Genomic DNA, 26,867 nt, shown 5'->3' with positions numbered 1-26,867 from the left:
CCTGAATAAGGAACTAGCCAAATCAGACTAGCCTAATCGGACCAGCCGAATCGGACTAGCCGAAACGGGCCATTCCGGAAACGGTTAAGGTTTGTTTTGTTCCAACAACCAACCTGGTGAAAGATCATTGGTCTGCCACAGGGTGCCACAAAATAGCTTTCTGTTCTGTAGGGTGCCACAAGCCTAGAAAGGTTAGGAACCATTGTTTTAAGCTAACTTAGTGGTGACTGCAAAATCATTGAAAAGAATTTGTTTAGTGTTTATCACAAACATTACTTATTGTATTTCCTTTTAATGTCTAAGTCATGAAGACTGTGTGAGCATCTGGGTTTTTTTTTCGGTCATTTATCGGTCATTGACCGATTTTTTAGCAAAATGTCCAAAAAAAAATATAGTCAATACGGTCAAAATGTTCCTTTTGAAATAAAACACGACAACGTTTCTCAGCGAAACTTAATGTTGTAGCTAGTCAGGAAGTGCAAATTTTGGTTTGTATCAGCTACGTACTTGAAAGGAAATATTTTCATCAGAAAAAATGACTGAAATAAATAAAAAATGACCTAATTTTTTCAAGTCATTTCGGACAAATGACTGAAAAATCTCAGCGAAAAAAAACCCAGGTGAGCGTAATGGATTCTTGTTTTATGCAATACAATGATAAAGTGAGAAAGATTGTTTTAAATCGCCATGTTTTTAAGCAACTGGTTTGTAACTAAAATGTGGAAAATCATCAATTGCAAAATACACTTATTACAAAGTGTAGGCCGCACAACATTAAAGGGGGAAGGGATGCAAATTATTTATTTTCAAATTTGACGCTTGAAAAGATCAAGATAAAAAACGGAGCAGCTCCAAGTTGTTGATAGTTGTTTCTGCAAATTTTTTCAGTTTGTTGGAAAGAATTGGGCTTTGGCAGTGCTGAAGTAGCTGGTCGGATTTTCGCAATTTTTTCAAGAAGATAGGTTCTTTGTATGCATGTAGATTTGAAATGCACAAAAAAATAAAAAACTGCAAACAAACTTTAGGCCAAAAGAGCATATTATTATACAGTGCTCTTTGTATGTTGTGAAGCCCTGCACATTGCACAAATTGGTATTTAGTGTTGTGTTCCACTTCATTTTATTTCTTATTGACAAGTGTTTTTTGCCTTGTCCTGAATTTAAACGGTAGAATACCTATTATGCACAAAATATATGTACCGAGCGGTATAGTAGCAATGCAGCTTTAGAAAATACGTTATTAGCTAATGTGTGCAATGTAACAAGATCAAAGTACGATCACATGTTGTTGCCACCCAGTATAGAATTTTTTAAGTGTTATTAACAGATTTTCTGTCTAAAAAAACGACATTTAATTAGAGAAAAATAAAGGTGTTGAACACAAAAAGTATGATAGTAGTGTGTGATTGCTGTGTTTATAAAATGGAATGACCCTTTATTCTTGTCTGGGTAGTGTGCATCCTTACCTCATCTTTTATTTGAAATTTAGAAAACTATTTGGTGGTTAACATTTTGTTTATTAAATTTATTGAAATGGTTTGCTTGTAGTAAACTGAAAATCCTTCTACTTTCAATGGCTTATGGCTGGTAGAGGAAAGAAAAAAACTACATCTCGCAAACGAACACGCAAGGCAACAAGTAACGACGAAAATAGAGACACTTTTGCTGAACAAAACGGTAGTCCCACCAAACTCGTGGGAAGCTCTACTCCAAACAAACGGCCTAAACGAGAATCAGTTCAAGCTGCATCGACTAAGAAACACTTGCTCTCTAGCGTGAAAACTAGATCAAATAGTATGGAGTCTCTTCAAGCTAGTAAAAGGCCTAAAATTGAAGATGTTCAAAGCGAAGCTAAAGTTATGCAAAAACTGACAAATTATGTCTCAAGCATGGAATTGGATTCTCCACCCATGGAGGCTGGTATAGAGCAGTATTACCAGATAAAAATTCAGGATTTGCAAGTGGTTGTTAATACTAAAGCTCAGAATGTTAGAAGGCTTCAAGCTCAAAGAAATGAACTAAATGGCAAGGTGCGTATGCTTCGTGAAGAACTGCAATTGCTTCAAGAGCAAGGTTCATATGTTGGAGAAGTTATCAAACCAATTGATAAAAAGAAAGTGCTTGTAAAAGTTCATCCGGAGGGTAAATTTGTTGTAGATATAGATAAAGCCATAAAAATCGAAGATGTCACAGCAAACTCTCGTGTAGCACTAAGAAGTGACAGTTATGTCTTGCACAAAATTCTTCCAAGTAAAGTAGATCCTCTTGTTTCGCTTATGATGGTAGAAAAGGTTCCTGATTCAACTTATGAAATGGTTGGTGGGTTGGATAAGCAGATAAAAGAGATTAAAGAAGTGATTGAATTGCCTGTTAAGCATCCTGAATTGTTTGAAGCTTTAGGAATTGCTCAACCAAAGGGTGTTCTGCTGTATGGGCCACCGGGAACAGGCAAGACTCTTTTGGCCAGAGCAGTTGCTCACCACACTGACTGCACTTTTATCCGAGTGTCTGGATCAGAATTAGTCCAGAAGTTTATTGGTGAAGGTTCTCGGATGGTTAGGGAATTGTTCGTCATGGCAAGGGAGCATGCTCCATCTATTATTTTCATGGATGAAATCGATTCAATCGGATCCTCCAGGCTTGAAGGAGGTCATGGAGGTGGGGATTCGGAAGTCCAGCGTACTATGCTTGAATTACTTAACCAGTTAGACGGCTTCGAAGCGCATCAAAATATCAAGGTTGTCATGGCTACCAATCGTATCGATATTCTTGATTCTGCTCTACTCAGACCTGGTCGCATTGATAGAAAAATTGAATTTCCTCCTCCGAATGAAGAAGCTCGCTTAGATATTTTGAAAATCCACTCTCGAAAAATGAACCTAACAAGAGGAATTAACCTGCGCAAAATTGCTGAACAGATGCCAGGTGCTTCGGGTGCTGAAGTTAAAGGAGTGTGCACTGAGGCCGGAATGTATGCTTTGCGTGAACGGCGTGTGCATGTCACTCAAGAAGATTTTGAAATGGCTGTAGCAAAAATAATGCAAAAAGATACTGAGCGAAATATGTCCATCAAGAAGTTGTGGAAATAACTTTTATGTGTGAAATTGGAAAAGAAGTTTTTAGAACTATTTTGGCTAAGCAATTTAACTTACTTGACACAATATTTCAGTTTGTTTTTATTGCATTTATGTCGGAAAATTTTTTTTTTCAAAGTTAGTTGTCTCATCGTGTGAGACAATGAACGGTTGAGAGTTGACAGACAGTCTTGGGAATAAGTATTTAGATTTAAGTATGTTAAACATTCTTTAAAACTTGTTAATGGTATTGCAAAATGACAGTATTTATCAGATGTTTTGGATTAATGGTTCTTTTCTGCTGTCGATTCGTTTTTATGGTGGTAGCTTCAGCATACAGTCACATCTTGCTGACACGAGACAAAATACTTTTGTTTTAAACCGTATTTTAATTGAATATGGAATGCGAAAAGATAACTACATGGTCAGTGGTCATTGTACAAGCTATAATTCAATATCGTTTTTTGCTGCATTGAAAATACATCGAAATCCTACAATAACCAATTGAAGAATCACATTAAAATGTTTGCAACATTTTTTTTGAAATGTAGTGATGAATGCTAGACATTATCCCTTGGATTAAAAGCATGCCGGTATCAAGTTTGTGAACTGTTTTGGAAATAAAACTATTCACAGCATATTTTGTGTAGTGGAAAATTAATCAAGTTGTTGTTTTCTGTACTCTTGAAATCCTAAAATGAGAAGTAGGCTACCGTACCTTTGAAGGTGCTTCTATTAATGCAGCTTATTAAAGCTGTTGCGCCACAGTCCATTCTTTCTAAATAAACATGGCTAAATAAATAAATAAACAAATTTTACACTGACTTCGAAATGGTTAAACTATAGCCAACTTCGCCTTCATTTCAAGAAGCCGTTTCAGAGTGGCATTTAATCTCCAAGGAAAACTGCTATGTTACCGGTAGGCTACTATTTTTATGTTGATTTCTGAAGTTTTTATGATTAGTTGGCTTTCCTAACTGACAACAAGCGAACTTGCCTACTTTTCTCCATATCGAATGAGCTGAAAGCAGGGAAACTACGAACATCATTTTTTAAAGTCTTTGGTATGAAATGGTTTGTTCCAACAAACTGCAGCCTTCGAAGTGAAATATCATTGGTCTGCTTCAGGCGCCACATGGCCACAATATAGTTTTCTGTAGGGTAGGGTACTAGTGCAGGTCCTTAGGGGCAAAAATGAGCATCTTTAGGCTAAACGTGTTACACGTTGTTTTTTGTAGTTGATGAATCTAACTTCAATTTTAGTGGGTGCCACAACTTTTTGGGTCACGCGATCACCCCCAAATCAATTTTGAGCTCTTTTGACGGCATTTCTATGCAATTAGATGCGTTATTTTTTATATTTGGATTGACTGCCACTACAAAATACACGAGATAAAATTCACGCAAAATTATGTTATTAATAACGTCATTGTGACGTCATAACATTAATTTTTTTGGTTGTTTTTTTCTTATTGAGTCGCCTGTTTGTTGTTGGTGTTACTTTTTAGGTTACAATAAGTTACCAATGCTAAAATAATTCCCTCTTCAAATATGACGTCAGCATTGCTTCATGAATGACGTCATAATTTTGTTTTGCCAATTTTTTCACATGTTTTTCTTATAGGTTAGTATAGTAGGTAGGCAATAACTAGTATTTTATACTAGTTCAGGCCCTTAGGGGCAAAAATGAGCATCTTTAGGCTAAACCAGTTACACGTTGTTGTTTGCATTTTTTTGTAGTTAATAAATCTAACTTCGATTGTAGTGGGTGCCACAACTTCTTGGGTCACGTGATCACCCCCAAATCGGGGATTCCCCCCAAATCAATTTTGAGCTCTTCAAGGCATTTCTATGCAATTAGATACGTTATTTTTTTTTATTTGGACTGACTGCCACTACAAAATACACGAGATAAAAATCACGCAAAATTATTTTTATTAATGACGTCATTGTGACGTCATAACATTAATTTTTTGCCTGTTTTTTTTTCTTATTGTGGTCGCTTGTTTGTTGTTGGTGTTACTTTTTTAGTTAGAATAAGTTACCAATGCTAAAATAATTCCCTCTTCAAATATGACGTCAGCATTACATCATGAATGACGTCATAGTTTTGTTTTGTGATTTTTTTTCAGATGTTTTTCTTATAGAGAAATATAGTAGGTAGGCAATAACCAGTATTTTATACAGGTGGATTAATGATAGGCCTATCATGAATGTAACTACCAAAAAAACTACTCATCATCGGCGTATGAGCAGATCTTTCCAGGCTAGATTGGAGGGCAGGAAATCATCAGCTACTCAACAGTCTCGTTTTCCAGGACCCTCAGACCATGCGCACCGTGTGGAGGTCGGTGGGTTAGACAGTGGTGGATGACATGGTCTGCGGTCTGTTCAGTGACACCACACTCGCATTCTGGTGAAGGAGCCAGGCCCCACTTGTGCGTGTCCGAAAGAAAGCGGCCAATGTCAGTTCGCAGGCGGTAAAGCCTGACCCACGCAAGTCTTGCGAGGGATATCCCCGGTGTACGGGGATCGGCGTCGGGTATGAAGTCACGGAGCGTGGAGGTGTGGTTTTGCCACTCCGTGTTCCACATGTGGTTCGTCCAGTGTTCCAGTGGCGTAGCCAAGGGGAGGGGTTGAGGGTTGCAACCCCCCCCCCCCCCTTTGGCACGCGTGAGATGTCACGATATTGAGAATGATGCTTTCAGTCTAAAAAAAATTGCCTAATTTTATACAAAACTGCATGAAAAGAGCGAGTTTTGCCAATACCAAACATTCAAACATCTCAGCCAGGAATTAGCAACAAGAAAACATAGAGACTTAGCTTTATTTCCGAAAAATGCAGAAGAAAACATGATCTTATCCTTTTTCTATGCCACCAGACACCACCATTTTACAGGAATATTCATACCCACATTTTTGTTGAAAATGCTCTCAGAATGCACCAAATTCAATATAATTTTTCAAAATTTTCTGGGAGAGGCCCCCCAGACCTCCCGCCGCTGGGTCGTCAAACCCCCCCTTTCAAAATTCCTGGCTACGCTACTGCAGTGTTCCGCACTTAAACCAAGTTCTTCTGTGTTCTTAAGTAGTTGTTGTGCGGCAGGCACAAAGGGGTGTCTTGATTTCAGCCGCTGCTTTGAAGGTGGCGCGAAAAATCACCTCTACAACTACAGTAGCATTAATCCAGTATTGCACAGCATTTTGCAGAAACTTTAAAGGTTGAAAGGAAAAATTATAACACAAAATCACATTTTTTCCACGTAGGGGGGCCATTCAAAAGTCAGAAGGCCCGGGGCACCTGCACCCTCTTCCCCCCCTAAATCCGGGCCTGATCATGAAGAGGATCATGAACCCGTATGTTTCTCCATGTGAAACATAGAAAATCCGATGCCATAGTCAAAACAGTAGATACTGATGTGGTAATTATTGCAATTTCGTGTTTTGGCAAATTAGAAATCTGTAAACTATGGGTTGAATCAGGAGTTGGAGAAAAAACTCGCTTCATTCCAATCCATAATATTGTTTCATCTTTATCTCAATCTCCGATGATTTGCGTTTCTTTGCCTTTGTTTTATGATATCACAGGCTGCTGTTTCGTCTTCGGAAAAAAAAGGCTTGGGATTGTTGGATGCTAAATCTTACCGAAATGTGTGGTTTATTTAACTTTCCGAATTTCTCAAGCTCTCCTAGTTTTTTTGTTTTGTTTGTTTGTTTTGTTTTATTATCTTTATCCTGCATTGCGGGAAAGCGGACTTGAGCGCTATGCTTCGGTGTACGCCTTCCGACGTACACCTGACCCACGCTGCAGCCGACGGCAATGTCTGTTTCCGGTTGTCTACTCTACTTATGACTTAAATTTGGTACTACCCATTACTCGAAATCGATCACTGGGTAGAGGCAATTATCGTAAAGTTTCTTGCCCAGAGAAATAACAGCAAGTGCGGGTGGCTGGAGTCGAACATGCAGGCTCTCGACTGCGAGCCCAACGCGCTAACCACTCTGCCACTCGGCCACTGCTGCCGAGTAGTTCTATGAATGACATACAAAAGTATGTCATAGCTCTTTATGGCAATGGTCCTACTATCACGGATGTAGACGAATGCCGTTATAAGATGTTTACCAATGGTTGCACTATTCAAAAGCTGCCTCCAACGTCAATTGCTCTGATGCAACATACACACAGAGCGATATATCAAGCTTGTCGTACGAATTTTTTTAACATCAAATTACGTATGGTTGGAATTTATTAACATCGAAAACGGCTAGTTTTTTCATCTTGAATTGACAATGTTTAGACTCAGACATTGCATAATCTGGTGTCGTGTATTCATTTGATTTGTAAATCATAATTAGGCTACATATTATTTAAAATTTTAAAGTGGCATGACTAAAAGGGAAATTCACCCCTAGTAGTTGCTCTTCTGGTTATACCTTTGATGACGTCGTTATTGCGTCATAGCCTACTGCACTGGTATTATTGTTATTGCTTGCAATTGCAAAATTTTAAGCATTTGCAAAACTTATAATGATAGTATTTGATCGCTTTTTTCGGAATAAACTTACCTTTGGTTCCTGAATTTCAAGTCGTCTAGTCTTAATGATGTAATGATGACGTCATAAAAGATGCAATCATGACGAAACTACTTTTGGGAATTGTGAAATGCTTTTAGTAACCGGTACTGAAGTGAAAAGAAGAGTAATGACGAAGTTATGAAATTGGCAAATGCAGAAAGGAGATTAATAACAACAGTTAGAAGGCGTCAGATGCAATTTGTAGGTCATATTCACAGACATGGAGATTTGGAAAAATTAGCTCTATTGGGGATGATACAGGGAAAAAGAAGCAGAGGTCGACAAAGATTAACTTATTTAAACAGCTTGAATCAATGGGCCACAAACACAACAGTTAAAACGAACGATTTTATACGAATGGCAAATGACAGAGAAGTTTGGAAGACCATAATCGCCAACGTCTGTATCAGATCAGGCACATAATCATCATCATCACTCCAACTAAAACCAACAGCAAACGACCAAAATAGGTTAGAAAACAAATAACAACGTCATTATGACGTCATCAACCAAATTATTTTGTGTTTGTTTTGTCTCACGTATTTGTGTGTGCTTTATAAGTTAAAATATGCAAAAATCAAATATGTAATTGCACAAAAATGCCGTAAAAAGAGCTGAAACGTGATTTCTGGGGAAATTTCCGTTTTGGGAGTGATCACGTGACCCAAAAACTTGCGGCATCCACTAAAATCAAAGTTGGGTTGACCAACTGCAAAAATATGCAAAAAAACAACTTGTAACACGTTTAGCCTAAAGATTCCCCTAAGGGCCTGCAGCCCTGCACTATACCGTAACCTCAAAAATGTTGCGAACAGTGATTGACTTTTTTTAATCTTGCTTGAACACGGGCACCTTTCCAGATATATTGTATATCTGGCCAACACAACGTTTTGAAGTCAAGGTTCAGTTTGTCAAGCATAAATAGTTGGCCTACATGCTTAGCCAAAGCAGTACCAGTTTTCAAGTTTAAACTATCAAATAATAGAAGCCATTCAGTGATAGGCTACAAAAATCCGTAGGTTACAGCATCAGATTTTTCGTCTTGAAGCAGTTTAACATTTCTTAACACGAAAATAATTTATTCTTGATGAGAAACATCTGGAGTAGCATTTAGGCTACTAATGATTAAAAAACACTTGAAACTACGCAATTATTCAAAAATTTGTTTAATGTTAAGTTGGTAAATTTTTATTTTAATCGTAAAAATGGGCCTTCTTCTAAAGTGAAAAAACAAAAAACTCTTCGTTTTTTCTTTCTACAATGTTATGCAAAGAGGGTAAGATGCCCGACGTCTCTTTCCCTCTCGGAGCCCCTGGTCGACACACAGTGTAGGGCTGTTCACTAGTCGTTTCGGGGGAAGTTTAATGTTTTTCGGCTACGGTATGTGAAAAGAAAAAAAAGCTGCTGCAGAAACTTGATAATCAATAGCTTACATCACGCAACGCCGTATTTAGCCTACCGTACCGTATTTCATGGCTCACCCTATTCCGTGCTATTCACTATCAAAAAAGAAAGAAAGCTCCACTTCACCATTCGGGTTTTGATTTGAAATATAGTCATAGAATGTATTTTCTAATGGAAAAAATAATCTTTTTATTTTACAGGAAAACAAATGTTCCATTTGTCCCACCATCCATACGTTCCACATAGCCTATCCCTAGGCTACGGTAGTCAGTAGCCCTGTAGTCAGTAGCTAGTACAAGTAGGCCAATGCTAAAAAACCCACACCATAAAAAATGTCTTCTGTTGTGAGAATAGTAGGCTCTGGTACAAGTACAAATAAAAGATTTCTACCTTTTTCTCTTTCAATAAAACAGCTAGTCTAAGTGTGAAAGAAGAACAGTCTATTTGATTTTTACGCTACAGTTCGTGTTAGCCTACCTGCAATGCAGCCTATTTCAGGCATACAGAAAACTTAGAACACAATTAAATTTTATTTTAATAAACAATAATAAAACAAAGACAAATAACAAGACAGGGCAATATTATATTTGAATATGACACCAAAGAAGCCCGCGCCTTTGCAATGGCAAATAGGCTACGCTATCAATAAGTTATACAAATAGGCTAACTGCACCTGGTTGATTTTATTTAAGTACCGGTAGCCAGTGGCGTACGCAGGATTTTGTCAAGGGGTGGGGCCATTGAGAGTAGCGTAGCCAGAAATTTTTAAAGGGGGGGTTTTGACGACCGGCGGGCGAAGCCCGACGGCGTTTTCGCTTAAGACAACACCCAGCGGCGGGGGGTCTGGGGGGCCTCTCCCAGAAAATTTTGAAAAATTACTTTGAATTTGGTGCATTCTGAGAGCATTTTCAACAAAAATGTGGGTATGAATATTCCCGTAAAATGGTGGTGTCAGGTGGCATAGCAAAAGGATAAGATCATGTTTTCTTGGGCATATTTCGGAAATAAAGCTAAGTCACTATGTTTTCTTGTTAATTCCTGACTGAGATGTTTAAATGTTTGGTATTGGCAAAACTCGCTTTTGTAATGCAGTTTCGTTTAAAATTAGGCAAGTTTTTTTAGACTGAAAGCATCATTCCCAAGCATAAAGAGACTGAAAGCATCATTCTCAATATCGTGACGCCACACGCGTGCCAAAGTGAGGTTGTAACCCCCCAACCCCCCCCCCCTTGGCTACGCCACTGGTCATTGATATCTCAGACTACTTCATGATATCCCAGTATAGTTTTAGTTTAGACTTTATCCAATCCTCTCTCACTAATCACTATAATAGGCTTACAGAACACAATGCCACATTGGCATACCTGGGGTGGTGTAGGTAGATTGGGCCATGTATTTCGTATTGGCTTAGTCTATAAAACAACATTGTTACAGTAATTGCTTTGACAGAGCAATGCAAAACATATTAAATGCCTTAATCTACGTCGTTAACTACTAAAACATTTTAAGGGGGGGGGGGGGGGGGGGGCCCAATGGCCCCCCCCCCCCCCATGCGTACGCCACTGCCGGTAGCCCATAGTCTACAAATTAACTTTTTCTATGTGCATCTTTAATCGAATCAAGCCTACGGCCTATAGCCTACAGCTTCATTGTTAAGCATGGTCTATTTTTGTGCGTAGACTAGGCTAGGTAACCCTTTGCTTTTCAACGTTTTTTTGGAAGTTAACTGCTCAAGGGGGGGCCGTTTTTGGATCAAATTCAATCAGCTGTTACGTGTTATCCGCTGATGCTATTTGAACAGAAGTTGCACTGGTGTGAAAGCAAATCATTTGTATATAAGTTTGAAAAGTCATTATTTTAAAATTTTATATGTTAAACTTGATATTTCAATTTTTGCAAAGGTACCCAAAAACGACAATTTTGATTTAACTTGCCGCTATTTAATTACCGTGCTAATCCGATTTCATGCAAACTTCTGAATAACAAAGAGCTCGATCGAACGCACGAAGTGTGTGTGCGGTGTGCCGAATCATTGCATTGATTAGAATTTACGACTTGCGAGCAAATCTTATTGTAAGCTACTCACTGATTCTAAAATAGTTACAATCAAAGTAACATTGTTACACGAATTTGAAAAAAAAACAAAACTGCGTTTGTTGTCTTACATTTTTATCCTAAACTAATGCATTCCCAAACTCATGGCTAGCTTCTAGTTTTATGGAACCAAATTTCTCATAAGTAACACCTTAGCCTGCTTGAATAGCTGTTTACATCTTCGTTTGTGTATTTAGGTCTACAATTGAGTTTGTAGTATGAATATTTTTAGTAGAGAGAAGACAGTTGAACAAGTTGTTGAAATTATCTGAAATTTCTAAGTTCAAATTAGGTGCTTTTGAAATTGTGGATTTGTGTCAAGTCGCATCACAAATATCATGCAGGCCACATCATAAGTCATTTCGCTTACGGGTGTTTATAAACATGACTCATAAATTACATCCACAAAAAATACAGCATTTATATCAACAAAGCTAAGTTCGAAGCTCACTTTTTATTGAAGATTGTGTCAATCAATTCGAAATAATGCAACAGCGAATTGCCGCCAGCGTCGAAATAATGCAACAGCGAATTGAGGAACGTGCGTAAACAAAGGAAATGTGAAATAACCCACAGTCAGCAAATCTACATAAATTTAACGTTTACAAATGTTGAATCAATGTAAAAGGACTGGATTGCTGACTGGGTCCTTATTGTTTGAAGCACTAAAAATACGCGTAATATCGACAACATCAGCAAGGCAGTGATTATGTTTCTGGCCAAAAAAAAAAAAATAACTTTTGACTTCAAAGATAAAAATGATTATAACGAAGCTTCAAAGTTTGTCGTAAAACATTTTACAGAGATACAATAAACATAATCATTTTGTGCCAGATTGTGAGAAGACTTCCTAGATTCTTTCCAACCATTTGCATGATTGCAAATTATTTTCTATAACTCTATATTGCTAAAAAATGGCTTCTTTGTTGAAACAACGTGGCTACAATTCTATAAGAAATTCTTAGGCCTACTACATTGAAGTAATGAAATTTTTTTTGTGATTTTGCTGATGACGTTTTACAATATCCGAGAAGTAAAAAATAATAATGATGAATTATTTTATAAAACCGTGGTTTGCAAGTGCTTCACAAAAAATTGTTGAGGGAAAATTTACTATTAGACGTAAAACGTTTGTAAAAGAAAATTGTCGGTTTACGTATTTATAATGTTTATTGCGCTGTTATCGAATTATAAACTGCCTGTATTGTCTACCTTTGTGGTTGCCGGCCAGCTTAGAGCAGCATGCAAACCATGCGTTTTTGGTATTTGCATCGTGTTATGATTCTCGAAAATCTCCCACAAGGTCTTTATTTTTATCGTGATATTTTTGTGCCTTGTCTGTCCTGAACTTGAAGTCATTGTGCAGCACAATCCACATCGGTTTTTAGACTCAGTCTTCATTGAAAATCTTTTGTGTGGTGCATCATTTCAAGTAGTGTCTTCCCCTAAACTGTTACACAAATCGCCCAGAACCAGAACCATCGTGTTATCTTACAGCAGTTGAGAGCCCGTTATTGTATGTGTGGAATTATTACTGTAGATGTCTGACTAAATTCATGCCAAAGTTGAGCAAATTCTGCTTTCGGGATCCTTGCCGTTATTTACGGTATTTTTTGTTGATAAGTTTGGGCAGCATTTTTCCAAGATAAATGAAGACATCGGTATTGTTCGTCACTTAGATTTAGTTTTCTCAGCATTGTTTATTCATTCTTTGATCCACTAGTTTGTCCCACTTTTGGTATAATCGGATCGTTTATAGCCTAAATGGCGGGTCTTCACAATAGCCGGCCTCTTATACATTGGCGCAACGTATTCAGATGTTGAATCAATGATGAAGAAAGCTGATTTGTTGTTTGTCTTATGTGACGCCTAACTTTATGCCTCGTCTACAGTACAAAATATTTTGTAATGTACATTGTGTACATTGTACATTTTGTTTGTAGGCCTACATTACAAAATATTTTGTAATGTAGATGAAGCATTATCATCTTTATTTTGCGCTCTTTGGAACAAAACACAGTGCACTGTGAAACAAAAATACAGGACATAACAACAAGTAGGCGACATAAATCAGTGAAGGGACGCCATCGAGTTAGCTGCTACGTGTAAATGAAGCCTATCTCATAATTTTGAGTATCTCACAATTACTGTTTGCAAAAACGCTATTTCTCCGGCTTCTCCCAAAAGCATTTGCAGTGATACATTTCCTCAATTGCAAGTTTTGTCAATGAGAGCATTTCCATAGAACGTTTATTTCGAAACCAAGTTTTCGTGTCTTTATCCAAGAGAAGATTTCTTATTGTAACGTTTTTTATTCGTCAATGAATATTATCTGCTTGAAACAACTGTTTTGAATAGTTTGTGGCCTCCATAGTCTACTATTTTGATCGTGGATTGCTATTCTTCTTTGTAGAGCTGATAACGCAAAAAACGTTTGCTATTATTGTTTCTAATTAACAGCTTTGCGATCACTGGCTTTTCTTTGTAGCATAAGAAATAACGCGCTTTGTATTATTGAGGTCAAACCAAACAAAAGAAAGCAAGAGAATGCTTCTCTCTGCTCGCGCATATCGATGCACGAAGCAATTATGAGCTTATGGCTTGTCATCGCAATGTAATCCATTTCACGCTTTGCTGGAAGTTAGCTAGAAATAGCAAAAATTCACCAAAATCTTGAATTTACAAGAAAACTACACAACTTTTAGCATCAAATTTAATATCATCAGATCCGCCTGGCAATTTTAGGAAAAGTCAAGAAAAACCAAGTGCATGGCGTTACTGTGCTTCAAATAATTAAAGGAAATATGAGGGGGGGGCCAAATCCGGCCTCCCTTTGAGGAGCAAAGTGTTTAGGTTATAGTTACATGCTAAGTATAGCCTACGTTGTAGGCTATTTGGATTGTGTGGTTAACTCTTGATTTCTGAATTGTTGATATTTTTTTGAAAACCAAGGTCAATACTTTCCCAGTTTCCATCATTTCCTTCAGTTGTGACTTCTTCAGCTGAAGACCCAACTCTTGTTAGGTTTAGAACCATCATGATTTGTTGTTTGATCAAAGGCTGCAATTGATGAAACCGTCACTTTTGAAAGCTCATTTTCGTTGTCCTGAAATACGCCATTAGGGACACCTTGTAGTGAAGCCTTGCGTGGTGGAACTTTGCCAAGTAATTTCATTATCACTTGATGAATAGCACCAAATGGAATCCAAATTGTGCACACAAGAGTAATGATGATGCTGATAGCAAGGACAAATCCGGGATAAGACAGCTTAATGCTTTCACCCTGTAGATGTAATGCACACGTATAAAATTATTATTAAAATTTATTCTATTTATTTGCTTTAGATATGCATATTGCATGCATAGGCTATAGCCTATATTCTATATGGAACAGTCGTGGACTTAGAATAAAATTGGGTTGGCATCAAAGTTCCGACAGAGAAAACATTGTAAGAGAGACTGTGCAATGCAAAAAATTGAGGTCCGAAGAAGCAAAATTTTAGTTAGAGATCTGGAAAAAATCTAAACAGCCTACTGTAGCCTACACTACCTCAATTTTGTAGATTTTTGTCATTTTGTGACCTGATAATGATTTTTTGTTTACGACGCACACCTTGTGCTTAACCATAATCATCAAAGATATATTTCTGTGGAGTTTGAGTTAAAGTTTTTTTTTCCAAGACCATTTCTGTTGACGACAGAATTAGCTTTTTTAACAATTTAGTTTTTTTTAAAGTATCAAATACTGTAGTCTAGCCCAGGGCTTCCCAAACTTTTTTGCTCGCGACCCCTTTTAATCTCCTAAAATTTTCCGCGACCCTTTACAGTTGACATGATAAACAGTGCAAAATATACATTTGTGATATTTATTAAAAGGCTTAATTCGAACGAAACTAGAGTAGCATCAAGCTACCGATACTCGAAACCTGCTACTTTACACGTAGGCTTAACACATTTGGAAACAAAACACAACCGAAAACACATTTATTCAGTGTGATGTGATCTTGCCTTGTCTGGAACGGTATTTTATTGCGATTGTCGTCAACTTTGATAACGTTGACTCGCACAGACGCGTGGACACAAACGGCAGGAGCGCAGTCACTGCTGAGTGAGATAATTAGGCCTATAATTGATATTCCGCTTTAACCAGCCAAAAAGTGTGAAACTTTTTCCAGAAAATTCAAAACCGCAACGTAGTCAGAAAATAGATCAATATGTTATTCCTTAGCTTTGGAAGAGAGGTGCTCCGTGCTTGGTATTTTGTTTTTGTATTGCAAATAGGTTTTGGATCCAATCTAATTTGACATTGTTTAATTCTGGAAGAAAATACTTTTATAACTGTTTCAACAGATTTGACAAGTGGTCGATAACCACAGGCTTAAACATTTGGTTCCACATCACTGTTAGTCAAAAACTCTACAGCAGATGAAAAAATTTCAAATAAATCATTTTGAACTTCTTCTTTCTAGATGTTTAAATTTTTAACGAACGCTTCAAGTTTTTGATTTCTTGATTTCAATGTAAAAACATTGGTGTTTTTTCCTTAGATGGATAAATTAAGATTTTTCCATTTTTCAAGCAAATCCACAAATAGCATAATTTTGAAAGTCAGATGTCATTGCAGAAATGATGGACCAAGTTGGATTTTTTCCCGTTGGAAAAACCACGACTTCATTTTTCAACGTTATAGCATTTTTAAAGTTTTGTTTTTGAGAGCCATCTTCACAATGCAGTAAAAGGGATTTAAATTGAACTCTCATTCATTACACTTAACCATAAAAACTTGCAAAAATACGGGTATTGAGTGCGCGACTCTTAATAAAGTTAATATTTTCACAGCATCTTGCATAATAGAATTCCGATGAGGATATATTCTTTTTAGCTATTAAGGTCTCGCAATGAATCATAGCTTATAGTGTGTAAATGCAATAGGATTGTGTAGGCCTGTCACTCGCAAATCGCACTACAGTCCTTCCAAAATAGCTCCACTTTCGTGCAAAAATTGACGAAATTATCGTTACCGTTCGATTTTTTTAACCAGCTTTCGATTGATTCGATTAGTTTTACCTTTTCAATATTTAGCTACTTATAGCATGCAGTCCTCAAGCTAGCCTACTTTTGGCCTATTTACGCAGAATCTACAACTCAGTTAAGAATAATGTTTTGAACAGTTACATCAGTTTTAAGAATGCGTTATAAAATAAAGATCTGAAAAGTACCACAGGATAATATGCACTACTTTATGTAAAATTGGTATACTCTGTGCGACCCCTGAAGTTCGTTACGCGACCCCTCGCGGGGTCGCGACCCCCAGTTTGGGAAGCCCTGGTCTAGCCTATATGTTAATAAGTTTGAGATCATGGATGCAGTTTAAACGAAGGGTAACTTTTTAAACATGATTTTATCTATGTTTGCACATAAAAGTTGTTATGAAAACTGCAATTATTCAGTTTGCTATTTTTGTCAATTGAAAACAGGACTTGGACTGAAAACATATTTGGCAATAATTTTATGTTCAACCTAGGGACAGTAGATTACCGGGATGCGTAACTACATCCGCTTTTCGTTCATCCGCAACATTAGAAGGGTAATTTTTTTATTTATTTACAAAATAATGTATTTTTTATGAGTTATATAAAAAGAGTGAAGTTGGTTTTGAAGTAATTTAAAGTTTTTAGTTGAAAGCAAGCCAGCAGCAAAGCGTGAAAAAAATGTCAAATTGGCAATTTACCCTTCTAATGTTGGCGGAACAACGGAGTTGCGCGTCCCGGTAATCTACTGTCCCTAGTTCAACCCGACTCTCGTCCGGTAATTTTGTATCCTCTGCTGCTAGAAATCCGTACAATCATTGTAAGCTCCCAATATTTTATAGGCCACCTACCATATCTTCTTGCCAAGCATCGTATAACAGAGGTTTTGAAATGCTGTCGTAAATGTAATAGATGAATACAGCCAGAAGGAGAAGCGGACTAATCACAGGAACAGTTATCCGCCAAAACCAATGCAAAATTGTCCGAAAAAGACTTCTTCTCTCTTTCAAAATCTTGTTTAATGCTGTTTCAAACCTGCGCCAATATATATTGTTTATTGATGATGAGTCTAATCTTAGGCTATAAGTTTGTCTAAGAGGTGGGCTGTAGGCTATATCTATTTAAAGCATAAATTTAGGGCTTCTAATTTCAAAAGAAACGAAAAGGTTTGTTTGTGTTTCCATAAAAATGTTTTTTAAAAGCTGAGACTTGAAACTCTGATATTATTGATTCACAATAAGAACTTATATTTTTTCAAGGCTAAAACAGTAGAATTCCCATAATTCGTCACCTTAGACAGATTAGAAAAAAGTGACAAACTTACGATTTATACTGTACAACCGGGTGAGAACTAAAACGAATTTTGCGGGACCGACAAAATGTAACAAAGAAGACGAACAAACGACTTAAACGATGACGAATTCTACTGTATTATATCTAGTCATTTTTACTGCAGGTAAATGTTTCATTGACTAGGTCTAAATCGTATTGGAATGAAAGTTGCTGAATATTTTTTATCTATAGCCCATCTCACACTACTCTTTTTTGGGTATCATCTTAGCCTATTCTACCCAAGTATGAGCAAAGCCTATAGGGATCTTACGGATCTTTTACAACAAGAAACCAATATTGACTATAATCACTGATAGATCTAATTAACTGTTGACGTTAACCAATTCTACTAACAAATTATTTAAAAGAATACTTAACAACATTGAACTAGCGTTAAACGTTTCAAAAAAACTGTGTTCTGCGAATTAGTTTAATAGGCCACTAGGGCATGCTAAGATTAAAATGTGAAATTCTGGAGTTCGTCACAGTTACCGAAGTTCTTTGTTCAAACAGTTACCTAGAGTATCTGTATATCCAAGCGACAGCAATAAGCTCAAAAAATGCGATTATTAAAAGAGGAATTGAACCGGCAAATTGGTCAAAGACGTCCAACCAGTAATTGCCGGATCCTTGAACAAACGTCAATGAAACAAGAAACGACACCAAGATGATGGCAACTGCATGTGAAAGAGAAACGGTTAATGTCGTCGTTGTTTTGAATATCGTATGTATTGTTTATAATTAATTGTTTACAACGACAGGCATTGGATCAGACTATAATCACTTATGGCCTATGGATAACCTAATTTATAATATAGGCCTATAGAAAAACAGCCAAAAAGATTAATGAAGTTTCATTGCAATAGCCGTTATAGCTCTTTGAATATACGGTACACATGACTTTACAAGTGAAGTACGGTAACAGCCCAGACAGCTAAATCCATCATTTTGCATTGATTCAACGTCCGCAGACGTTGAATCCTTTTGCTGTGTGAGAGAAAACCAGCAAGCTGCAAGGGCTCAACACTCGGCTTATGTACAGTAGTTGAGCAACGCACTTCAAATAACATTCTTATTGAGGAACAATCAATGGATGGAATGCTTTAGTGGCAAAAGTATTTCAAAACTTTTCACTTTCAATCTTGACGATTGCGCTTGCAGTAGTGCTTCAAAGTCCTGAGTCTATCCGAAGACTGGAGGGATGAAGCTTTTAATAATTTTTTCACGGTAAGAGAATAAAAATATCTACAATCACCAATTAAACGGCAAAAAATAAAAATCTATCTCACACATCCAGTCATATTTTCTCACCAACAACAAATTCACTTCTTATTTTTTTAGTCACTCCAACGTCAATCAGTGGTGTTAATACTCCTTCTATGTTTCCGAACATGGAATCAAGTCCAAGAGTTAATAACATCAAGAAAAAAAGAAAAGCCCAAAATGGAGACCCAGGCATAGCCAATATGGCATCAGCAAATACTATGAAAGCCAGTCCAGTTCCTGAAGCACCCTGTTTAGTGGAAAAGTGTGATGAAAAGTGTATTTTATGAATCAGTTTCAATTTAATAGCTAGGTTATATTATTATTAAGAAACTAGAGTAGAATGTTGCTTTATTGTTGAAACTGAAAAGTTGAAAACTGATTTATCTCTTAAAAAAATTTCGCTTAAAATTGTTTTAACCACAAGTCATGAAGCCACTTGCATGAAATGATACCTGAGATCTTTGGGGCTCGTTGTAATTTTTGTCGGCTATCATTTTAAAAATTAAAAACAGAAAATCAACATTTTCTCACTTTGACAGGTCATGTGTTTCAATGTTTTTTTTTTGTTTTTTTCATAGGACGTTGATGCCAAAAAGGCCTAAAGCGTAGAGTAAAAATAGAAAAACAATATGATAAAACAATAAAGCATAGGCTATTGGTCATAAAGAAATAACCAATATTGCATAAGTTTGCATTCCTGGCACAGTTTCATACCATAGGTTATGACTAACCTATGTATGCTTGGGATGCAAGGCAGAACAAAATACTAAAAATATCTTACATCATCCAAATTTGCTTGAACACTGCAGTTTTGAATGCTAGGTACTCTTTGTGCTAAATAAAGATCGGTGTAATTCTCTTCCAGGAAATTTTCGTATGTCACAGTTGTAATGGTACGCTCTGGCCAATCTAAAGCATCCAAAAGCGTGTCGATATTTCTGTGCATAAACATTTCTTTTTTTAGAAAAGATTATTTTTAAACCTGCCTATAATGTTTTATTGCATTCCCTTTATCCTCGAGTTGGAAAACCTTCTGTTAATGCTTAATTTTGAAAATTTAAATGCTTTGTAAAGGCTTAGAATCATTGATTTAAACTCGGTCACCAAAAATTAACAGAGGAGGTTTCCACGTAGCTAAATAAAAAAATAAAAAGCCCAAAATGTAGCGAGAGCTGAACTTTCGTGGCTTAGACTAAAATATATCTTTGTCAGCAAAGCCCAGACGGCGTTACAGTAGCCTACTGTTCATACAAGCCTACTGCTAATTCTAGCTTCAGCCATCTTCATTAGACTAGCCTACAGCTCACAATAGCAAGCAAAAAATGAAGTTACCTTTGAAATAGGCCTATATATTAGTGACAAGCATAAGTAGGCCTAATGCAGCAAAGATTAAAACGACTTACGAGTTAACACAAGTTTCATAGTCAAGAGTGGCTTTGAATCCAAGGACAGAAAATATCACAACGCTCGCTAATACACTCGTTGCACTGTTAGTAGCGCAAACAATGAGAGTGTCAACTTCTACGTCGCTATCTTTGGGATTGTAGCTCGAAAAAGCTATCATTCCACCAAAAGCCAAACTTAGTGAAAAGAAAATTTGCGTTGAAGCCGTCAACCATATTTGAGGATCAGCGAGCAATTCAATCTGCAAGTAATTCACAAACTTATTGATGAGTTGTTTTAAAATATTACTATAAGCCTACCATATACTTTCACTGTACCGTACCTTAGTACCGGTAGCTTACTATAGACTACTTTTGTAAAGGCACAAAGATTCAATTGTCGGTTAGCCTACTGGGCCTCGAGGAATGAGAAGATAAGATTCTCATTAAGCCTTCGGCCTTCGGCACTGATAGAAGAGTACGGTGACAAACTCTTTTTTCTCAGTCGCATTTTTCTTCACCATGTAGTATAGCCTAGTGCCCTACTCCTTTAATTTATTAAACCCTAGGCAAAAGTAAGCGGTGTTTAGAACCAGCATAATTTAGGCGAACAACTTCGCATTATAGGAAAGCCAGCGCCTCACCTGCGCTTCCATCTCCATACTTACGTAGGCTACAAATATTATAAGCTACTTCAATTCGGTACCGGTAATTAATTTAAAAAAATGTATTATAACTATCATGAGCATTGTAGCCTACTGTGATTACAGCTTCCATCCAATTTTAGCCTAGCCTATTTATGTTTAGGGTGGCCTACCTTTGGGTTAAACAAATATCGAAGTCCAGTTCCAGCACCTGGAAGAGTCAATCCGCGAACCAAGAAGCAAACTAAAACTACGTATGGAAACGTAGCAGTGAAGTAAACAACCTGTATAAATTACGGTATATGTTTATTTATACAGCCAAACTTTTTTGTCCTATCCAGGCTTACGCCCGTAGGCCTAGTTGTAGATTTAGACTATGTGGACGGGAAGGCAAGGAAGCCAGAACCAAAGCTTCCATCATTTAGCTATGCAGCCGACAATCAGCTCATAGGTTGTAAAGTTGTCTAACTTTGTTCGTAGCGTAGCCTATCTTGTCACTGTTGCGTAGGCCTATAGGCTACTACAATGCCCCTAACATGGGCTAGGTTAGACTACATAATGGTGAAAGTAATTAGGTTTAGGTCTCCTTTTCAATAGCATAGCTATTGCGATAATTTTAAGGCTTTCATTAGTTAAATGAGAAGAAAATCATAAGGAATTGTCGATTTTGAACATCACATGAGACTGTGAAAATGCACTGGCGTGACGACTAAATATCTATAGGCTACCTTTCCCGCTGATGCTATTCCTTTGATGACGCATATTGCAACAATTAGCCATGCAAGTATGAGCGTTGCTAGAAGGTGCACTTGAATTCCACCGGAAACTTCAATGCTGGGAGTGATGTTTAGAGTTTCCCGATACCAATAATACTCTGTCTCAGAGCTTTGTGCGCACTCTGATACGTAGGTCGTGTTTGTTGTGGTGTTCACAGGGCAACTACTCCAAGGAAGTGGTGACTAAAATCAAACAAAAATAACGTTGTTAAAGTGACGCTTACCCAAGTTTTAAAAAATAAACAAGCGCTCTGACGATGCTAAATCAACGTCCAATAGGTTAACTTTTTGGTTACGCTCATTATTTAAAGTACTGGACGGTAAACCACTAATAAAATAAAAAAACACCCTGAATTACAATAATGCTTTTTGGGAAAAAACATTATGAAGGTCTGAGGAGCATGAATTCTTAGAAATACCGGTATAGCCAGTGTTGGAACATTTGTCTGTTTGAGTGAAGTTTTCTGAAAATTGCAGTTTTAGAAAAACTCAGTCAGGCAGTTGGCAACTGATTGTCGACCCCGATAGTTCAGTTGGACAAGTGCACGGCTTTTGGGAAAAAGAAGCGACAGGAACAAGCAGCGGCTTTTTGACTCTTGTGATGTGCGCCTAAAGAACACGCAACTATCCATCAGCGTAATTCAACATAGGTAACACCACTTCAACGAGAAGCGGAATCTGTCAACCTTGGCTATTGAAACTGCGTCAGTGGTTCAATGTTTTCACAAGTTTACAAAACAGCCAGGATTACGTTTCCAAACAGGCTTTCCGTCCAAATGTCCTAATTCTTTTCCTTCAAAATATCTTAATTCTCACTTTCAATTAATCAGACAGCAACATCTACTGTACAGAATATCTGTTAAGTCAGGCCATACGTAGGGCTCGATATCAAAACAATAGGCTATATAGCTACAATGATTTATTCTTCGTTTTAAAAAAGAAAGAATTAACATGAAAAAATCATCTTCATTTTAGTTTGCCTATTTGTCTGAGTCATCAAATTTACAAGCAATAATATTACCTGAAAAGAATTACACAAATACCAAAGACACCATGCAATTATGGTGTTGTAGTACATTCCGACTAAAAAGGAAACGAAGAGGCTACATAGTCCCAAACCTGCAAAAAACTGTGATATTAAAAGTTGGTAGATGTAATGAGAAGCCTGTGATTGTTGGTTCCCATAATAATGCGTTTGCCCTCTATTCATTTGTAACAAATAGAAAGCTAATAACATTAGGCCTATGTGCTGTTTATGGACTACCCTCAAAACCATTGTAAAACCCGACAAGAAGGTAGGCTTTTGCACAGGGCCGTGTTAACTACCCTACTGTGCCTCCCGACCGGGGAGGGGCACAGCTGTTTGGAGGTCCACTTATTTTGCTATGTTTAATGTTTTTGACTGTTTTGACTGACACGCCACTGGATGAAAGCATAACAGTAATAAATCTTAAAATGCAAGGCTTTGTCAAAGGCTACATTAGAAATAGATAGCCAAATGTATTCTTAAGGTGCAAGGATTGTGACAAAGATATGATTACATTTGCAAAATACTACAACGAATGCATTGTAGTCTCAGGCATCCAGTGACAAATTGTTTGCACCATTGGGTATTTGAGTAGGCGTAGTCAGCACAAAATTTCGGAGGGAGACAAGGATGTATTTTTGGACATGTATATGAGCCCCTCACGGAAGGAGGTGTGTGGGAGGCCTACCCAAAAACAATTTGTAAAGAATATCTTAAAATTGTGTATTTTGAGAGTACTTTCAGCCTAAATCAATAGCAAAACTTTATTAAATGATGCTGAAACACAGAGAAAAATTTTTATTTAAAATATTTCGTGAGAGGAAGCAGTTGGTCTCTGACTATGCTCCTGAGTAGGCTATGGGATTTATGCTCTTTGTCCTGTAGGCATACACTCGATGAGGCTTTTTCAATGGAACGATGTTTATTTTACAAGCATTATTCAGAACAATACCTTTCATGTAGGGACTTATTTCGTTCCAAGCTCCCATACTTCCTTTGCGCAGCCACTGACCAACTGCCAACTCTACGTACAGTAACGGAACTCCTTCAAACACCAGCATGATGAGATAGGGAATGAGAAATGCTCCTAATAAAAAAAATAATAATTTAGAATTTTGGTAGAAGCCTATAATGCTATATCTACATAAACTTACGTTTGTACTTTGTAGCGTGCAGTAGCAAGCTGCGTAATAAACATGCACATTAAAACATTTTAGGAAAATATGAAATGGGTTAGTGGCAACAGGGCGAACAATGAAGTGACTAACAATGTCATTCTGATGATTCTTAGTTCTCAACTGCTCGGCTATTAAAATTGTTTTTTACTAAAGTTTGCAGGTATTGAGAATTGATTTGAACACAAGTTTGGCATAAATGGAACTGTAGCCATACATCACGTTTGTTTGCATTGTCGTGATATTTGTTTGTAGATTCATGTCATACCAAATAGTTTTAAGGTATCGCATTTGGGAAGTAAAATTTTCCTGAGTAGATGAATCACGGACTTGTTTTTACCAATCCACGGTCTGTAAAGTAGGAATTGTTCCTTATAACTCGAAAAGGGTTGTTCAAAGCAAAACTATTTTGCTTTGAACTAACTATATGTTGATCCAGGAAAACTTTGCTTTGTTTCGTTTTTATAAAGTTTTCTAATGCAGAATTCTGTTTTAATATCTAACTCTGTTCAAAACAATTTCGAACCCCACGTCGACAAAAGAGTTCAATGTTTTTGGTGAAAAAACAAAAGAAAAACTGCTTTTACCATTTTGTTTTGGCAAATCAATTGGAATTAATAAAGACTTTTAAAAAGTTGTTATCAACAGAAAATCGTCAGCTAAGCCTACAAGTTATCTACAATTAATTGCCAAAAACAAACAGATTAAAAATGTGCAAAGTCATACCTCCACCGTTGCTTTGTAGCTGATAGGGAAATCTCCAAACATTTCCCAGGCCAACAGCGAATCCAATGCACGTTAGTAGAAACTGTCCCTTGTTGTCCCATTGAGGTCTTGCCTCTCTTTCTTCCGCCATTTTGTTTTTTCTACGTTGTTTATTTCAAAGAAACTTTTTCACAACCAAGTCTTTAATTAATAAAAAGTTTTTCTTAAGTAGTTTTCTTGGAAAATATTTTCAAGTTAAGTTCAATGACAGAAAGCAGAAGGTCTGCGTGTCATAGATGATGAAAGCAAAGACTGGCTGCTCTCTAGTAGACTTCCAGTGTAGTCCGGGAACATCGTGAATCTGGGGTGGTAAAAGGATAGACCTTCGGCCCCAGAGGCTCACACGACGATGACGACAGAAAGCAAACGTTAGTATTTACTTTTTATAATTATTTGAAAGAAGTCAAAGTGCACACTTTTGAAAACAGGGTTACAGTAGATTTTTCATCTTATAATTTCAATCGTGCTCCAGACAGCAAATCTGTTGTCTTTAACTATTTACATTGATCCTTGCATTATTGATTCTTCCTTTGCATTGATTCAACGTCTCTGATGCGCATGTAGCCTAACTACTGTTCTTTAATATTTGCCTTTCTATCATGTTTACTCAATTGTTTTGTTCAAGATGCTTTGCGATTCATGTCTGAGTTGCAATTTCTTTCCATAACAAAAGCAAAAAACTTTTTTTTTTACACAATTAATGTTCGAACACTGATTTTGTTCAAACACTTTTTACTTGTATGAAAGACAAAAGTTCAAGATGTTCCTTAATCCTTCCAACTAGCATGTGCCCACTGCAGAGCTATGCGTTCACTGAGTGAGTGAACTTTTTGTGAATGCATTCCTTTTATCATGAGTTTACCGTATAGTTATTTTTATTAGCTCAGAAAGTTGAAACTATAATAATATTTGTCCATAAATTTCTTGTTGTGAATCAGCGTATTCCGTGCTCTTTTTTTTAGATAACTCGAATCATAAAGTTGACGCAGTGTCGGGAATTTGCACACAACACGTTCTAAAAATACAGTACATTTTTTCTACCTTTGTGCTCGAGCAAATACGCCTTCAGTAGTCTATCTTTTCTTAAGCGCAGTTGTTTTTTTATGACTTGATTGCAAAAAATGCAAGCCAAAAAAGGGGAAATAAACGACAAAAAAATTCTTCCATGTCTCTTCTTTCAAAGTAAAAATGTGAGCCAAGCTTCAGAATGAACAAAATGAATAAAAGTGTATGCGCAGCGAAATGGGAGGACTCAGGCCCATAATCCTTCCTTTTGAAATGTCCGTGGCGTCACGACAACCGGATGGATAATATTATTATTATTGATGTAATTGCCATAACGTCAGCAATGTCTAAAAAAAGATTGGCGTGACTTTCCCTCCGTTAGCTACGTTGCTGGCCCTATCTATTGTCGGTTTAAATAACATAAGCCTGTTGGATGTAGTTGTACGATGTATAAAACTTTATAGGCCTACATGTAAGATCGCTTATTTTCAATTGATAAAGATAACTACAAAATGGGTTTTTAATTAGGCTACGTAGTAGTTTTGTCTTTTTTGAGGGGATGCATAGCATCTAGAAAGACGGCCCAAATTGTCACATTTTGCAGATTTACAGGTTTTTAAAGTATTGCCAACAGTCTGAGTGTCTGACACACTTTTTCAATAATGTATATTTTTCAACTTTCCCTAAGTGAAATAACAAGTTACGACACCACTGGGCATTAAAAACGACAAATCTAATTAAAAAACAATGCTGTCAAATCGTTAACGTTTGCCAACAGTCTGAATATTTTAAAAATTATTTTCTTATTTCTTACAGTTTTTCCCTATTGATATGACGTAACCTATTATAACATAACCAGCCAGTGAAAAATGAAGAATAAAGTTTAACTAGACAGCTAGACTGTTAACAGCAATCTGCGATATCGGTAACAGTTCTAACAATTGTGTCAAATCAACCAGAGCCTACTTAGAGTTGATAAGACGATTAATAACCGCTGCATTAATATTAAGTTCCGCTTGCCTTGGCTATGGCTTACAGTAGAATTTTGCTTTAAAGAATTTTGCTTTAAAGAATTTTGCTTGACCTTTAGGAACAGTATGAAACCCACCTCATAGCGTGTAAAACTGTAAAGCGACAATGAACAAAGGCAAGCTTGGGTTGAAAAGCAGCATTAAAAATTTTAATTTTGATATATTTCAGCTGAAATAAAAAAAAATATGAAACGTTTTCAATAGTTTATCATCCTATTTGTTAAGAAACGGAACAATAAAATATGTCATAAAGTTTACCAATTCAGTTTTAGTTGTGTAGACAATAAA

General features: G+C 36.8%; 2 protein-coding genes across 2 annotated transcripts; one reads left to right on the top strand and one right to left on the bottom strand.

The window, feature by feature from the left end:
- Positions 1-1,492: 1,492 nt before the first annotated feature.
- LOC145775263 (26S proteasome regulatory subunit 8-like) lies at positions 1,493-3,849 on the top strand. The gene has a single exon (XM_082586520.1). The coding sequence runs from the start codon at positions 1,580-1,582 to the stop codon at positions 3,086-3,088; it is 1,509 nt and encodes a 502-aa protein (XP_082442646.1). The 5' UTR covers positions 1,493-1,579; the 3' UTR covers positions 3,089-3,849.
- A 9,692-nt stretch (positions 3,850-13,541) lies between these two features.
- On the bottom strand, positions 13,542-24,712 carry LOC145775302 (sodium-dependent neutral amino acid transporter B(0)AT1-like). Its single transcript, XM_082586568.1, has 11 exons — positions 24,505-24,712; positions 23,556-23,690; positions 22,598-22,695; positions 21,529-21,759; positions 20,974-21,084; positions 20,178-20,419; positions 19,556-19,712; positions 18,820-19,021; positions 18,026-18,185; positions 17,028-17,211; positions 13,542-14,429 (listed from the first exon to the last, which is right to left on the bottom strand). The coding sequence occupies exons 1-11, from the start codon at positions 24,632-24,634 to the stop codon at positions 14,145-14,147; spliced, it is 1,935 nt and encodes a 644-aa protein (XP_082442694.1). The 5' UTR covers positions 24,635-24,712; the 3' UTR covers positions 13,542-14,144.
- Positions 24,713-26,867: the final 2,155 nt, after the last annotated feature.

Source organism: Aplidium turbinatum, chromosome 8 (genome assembly GCF_918807975.1).
Source record: "Aplidium turbinatum chromosome 8, kaAplTurb1.1, whole genome shotgun sequence".
Classification (NCBI taxonomy): domain Eukaryota; kingdom Metazoa; phylum Chordata; class Ascidiacea; order Aplousobranchia; family Polyclinidae; genus Aplidium; species Aplidium turbinatum.
Note: the sequence above shows the minus strand (reverse complement) of the source record. Positions and strands in the feature narration are given on the sequence as shown.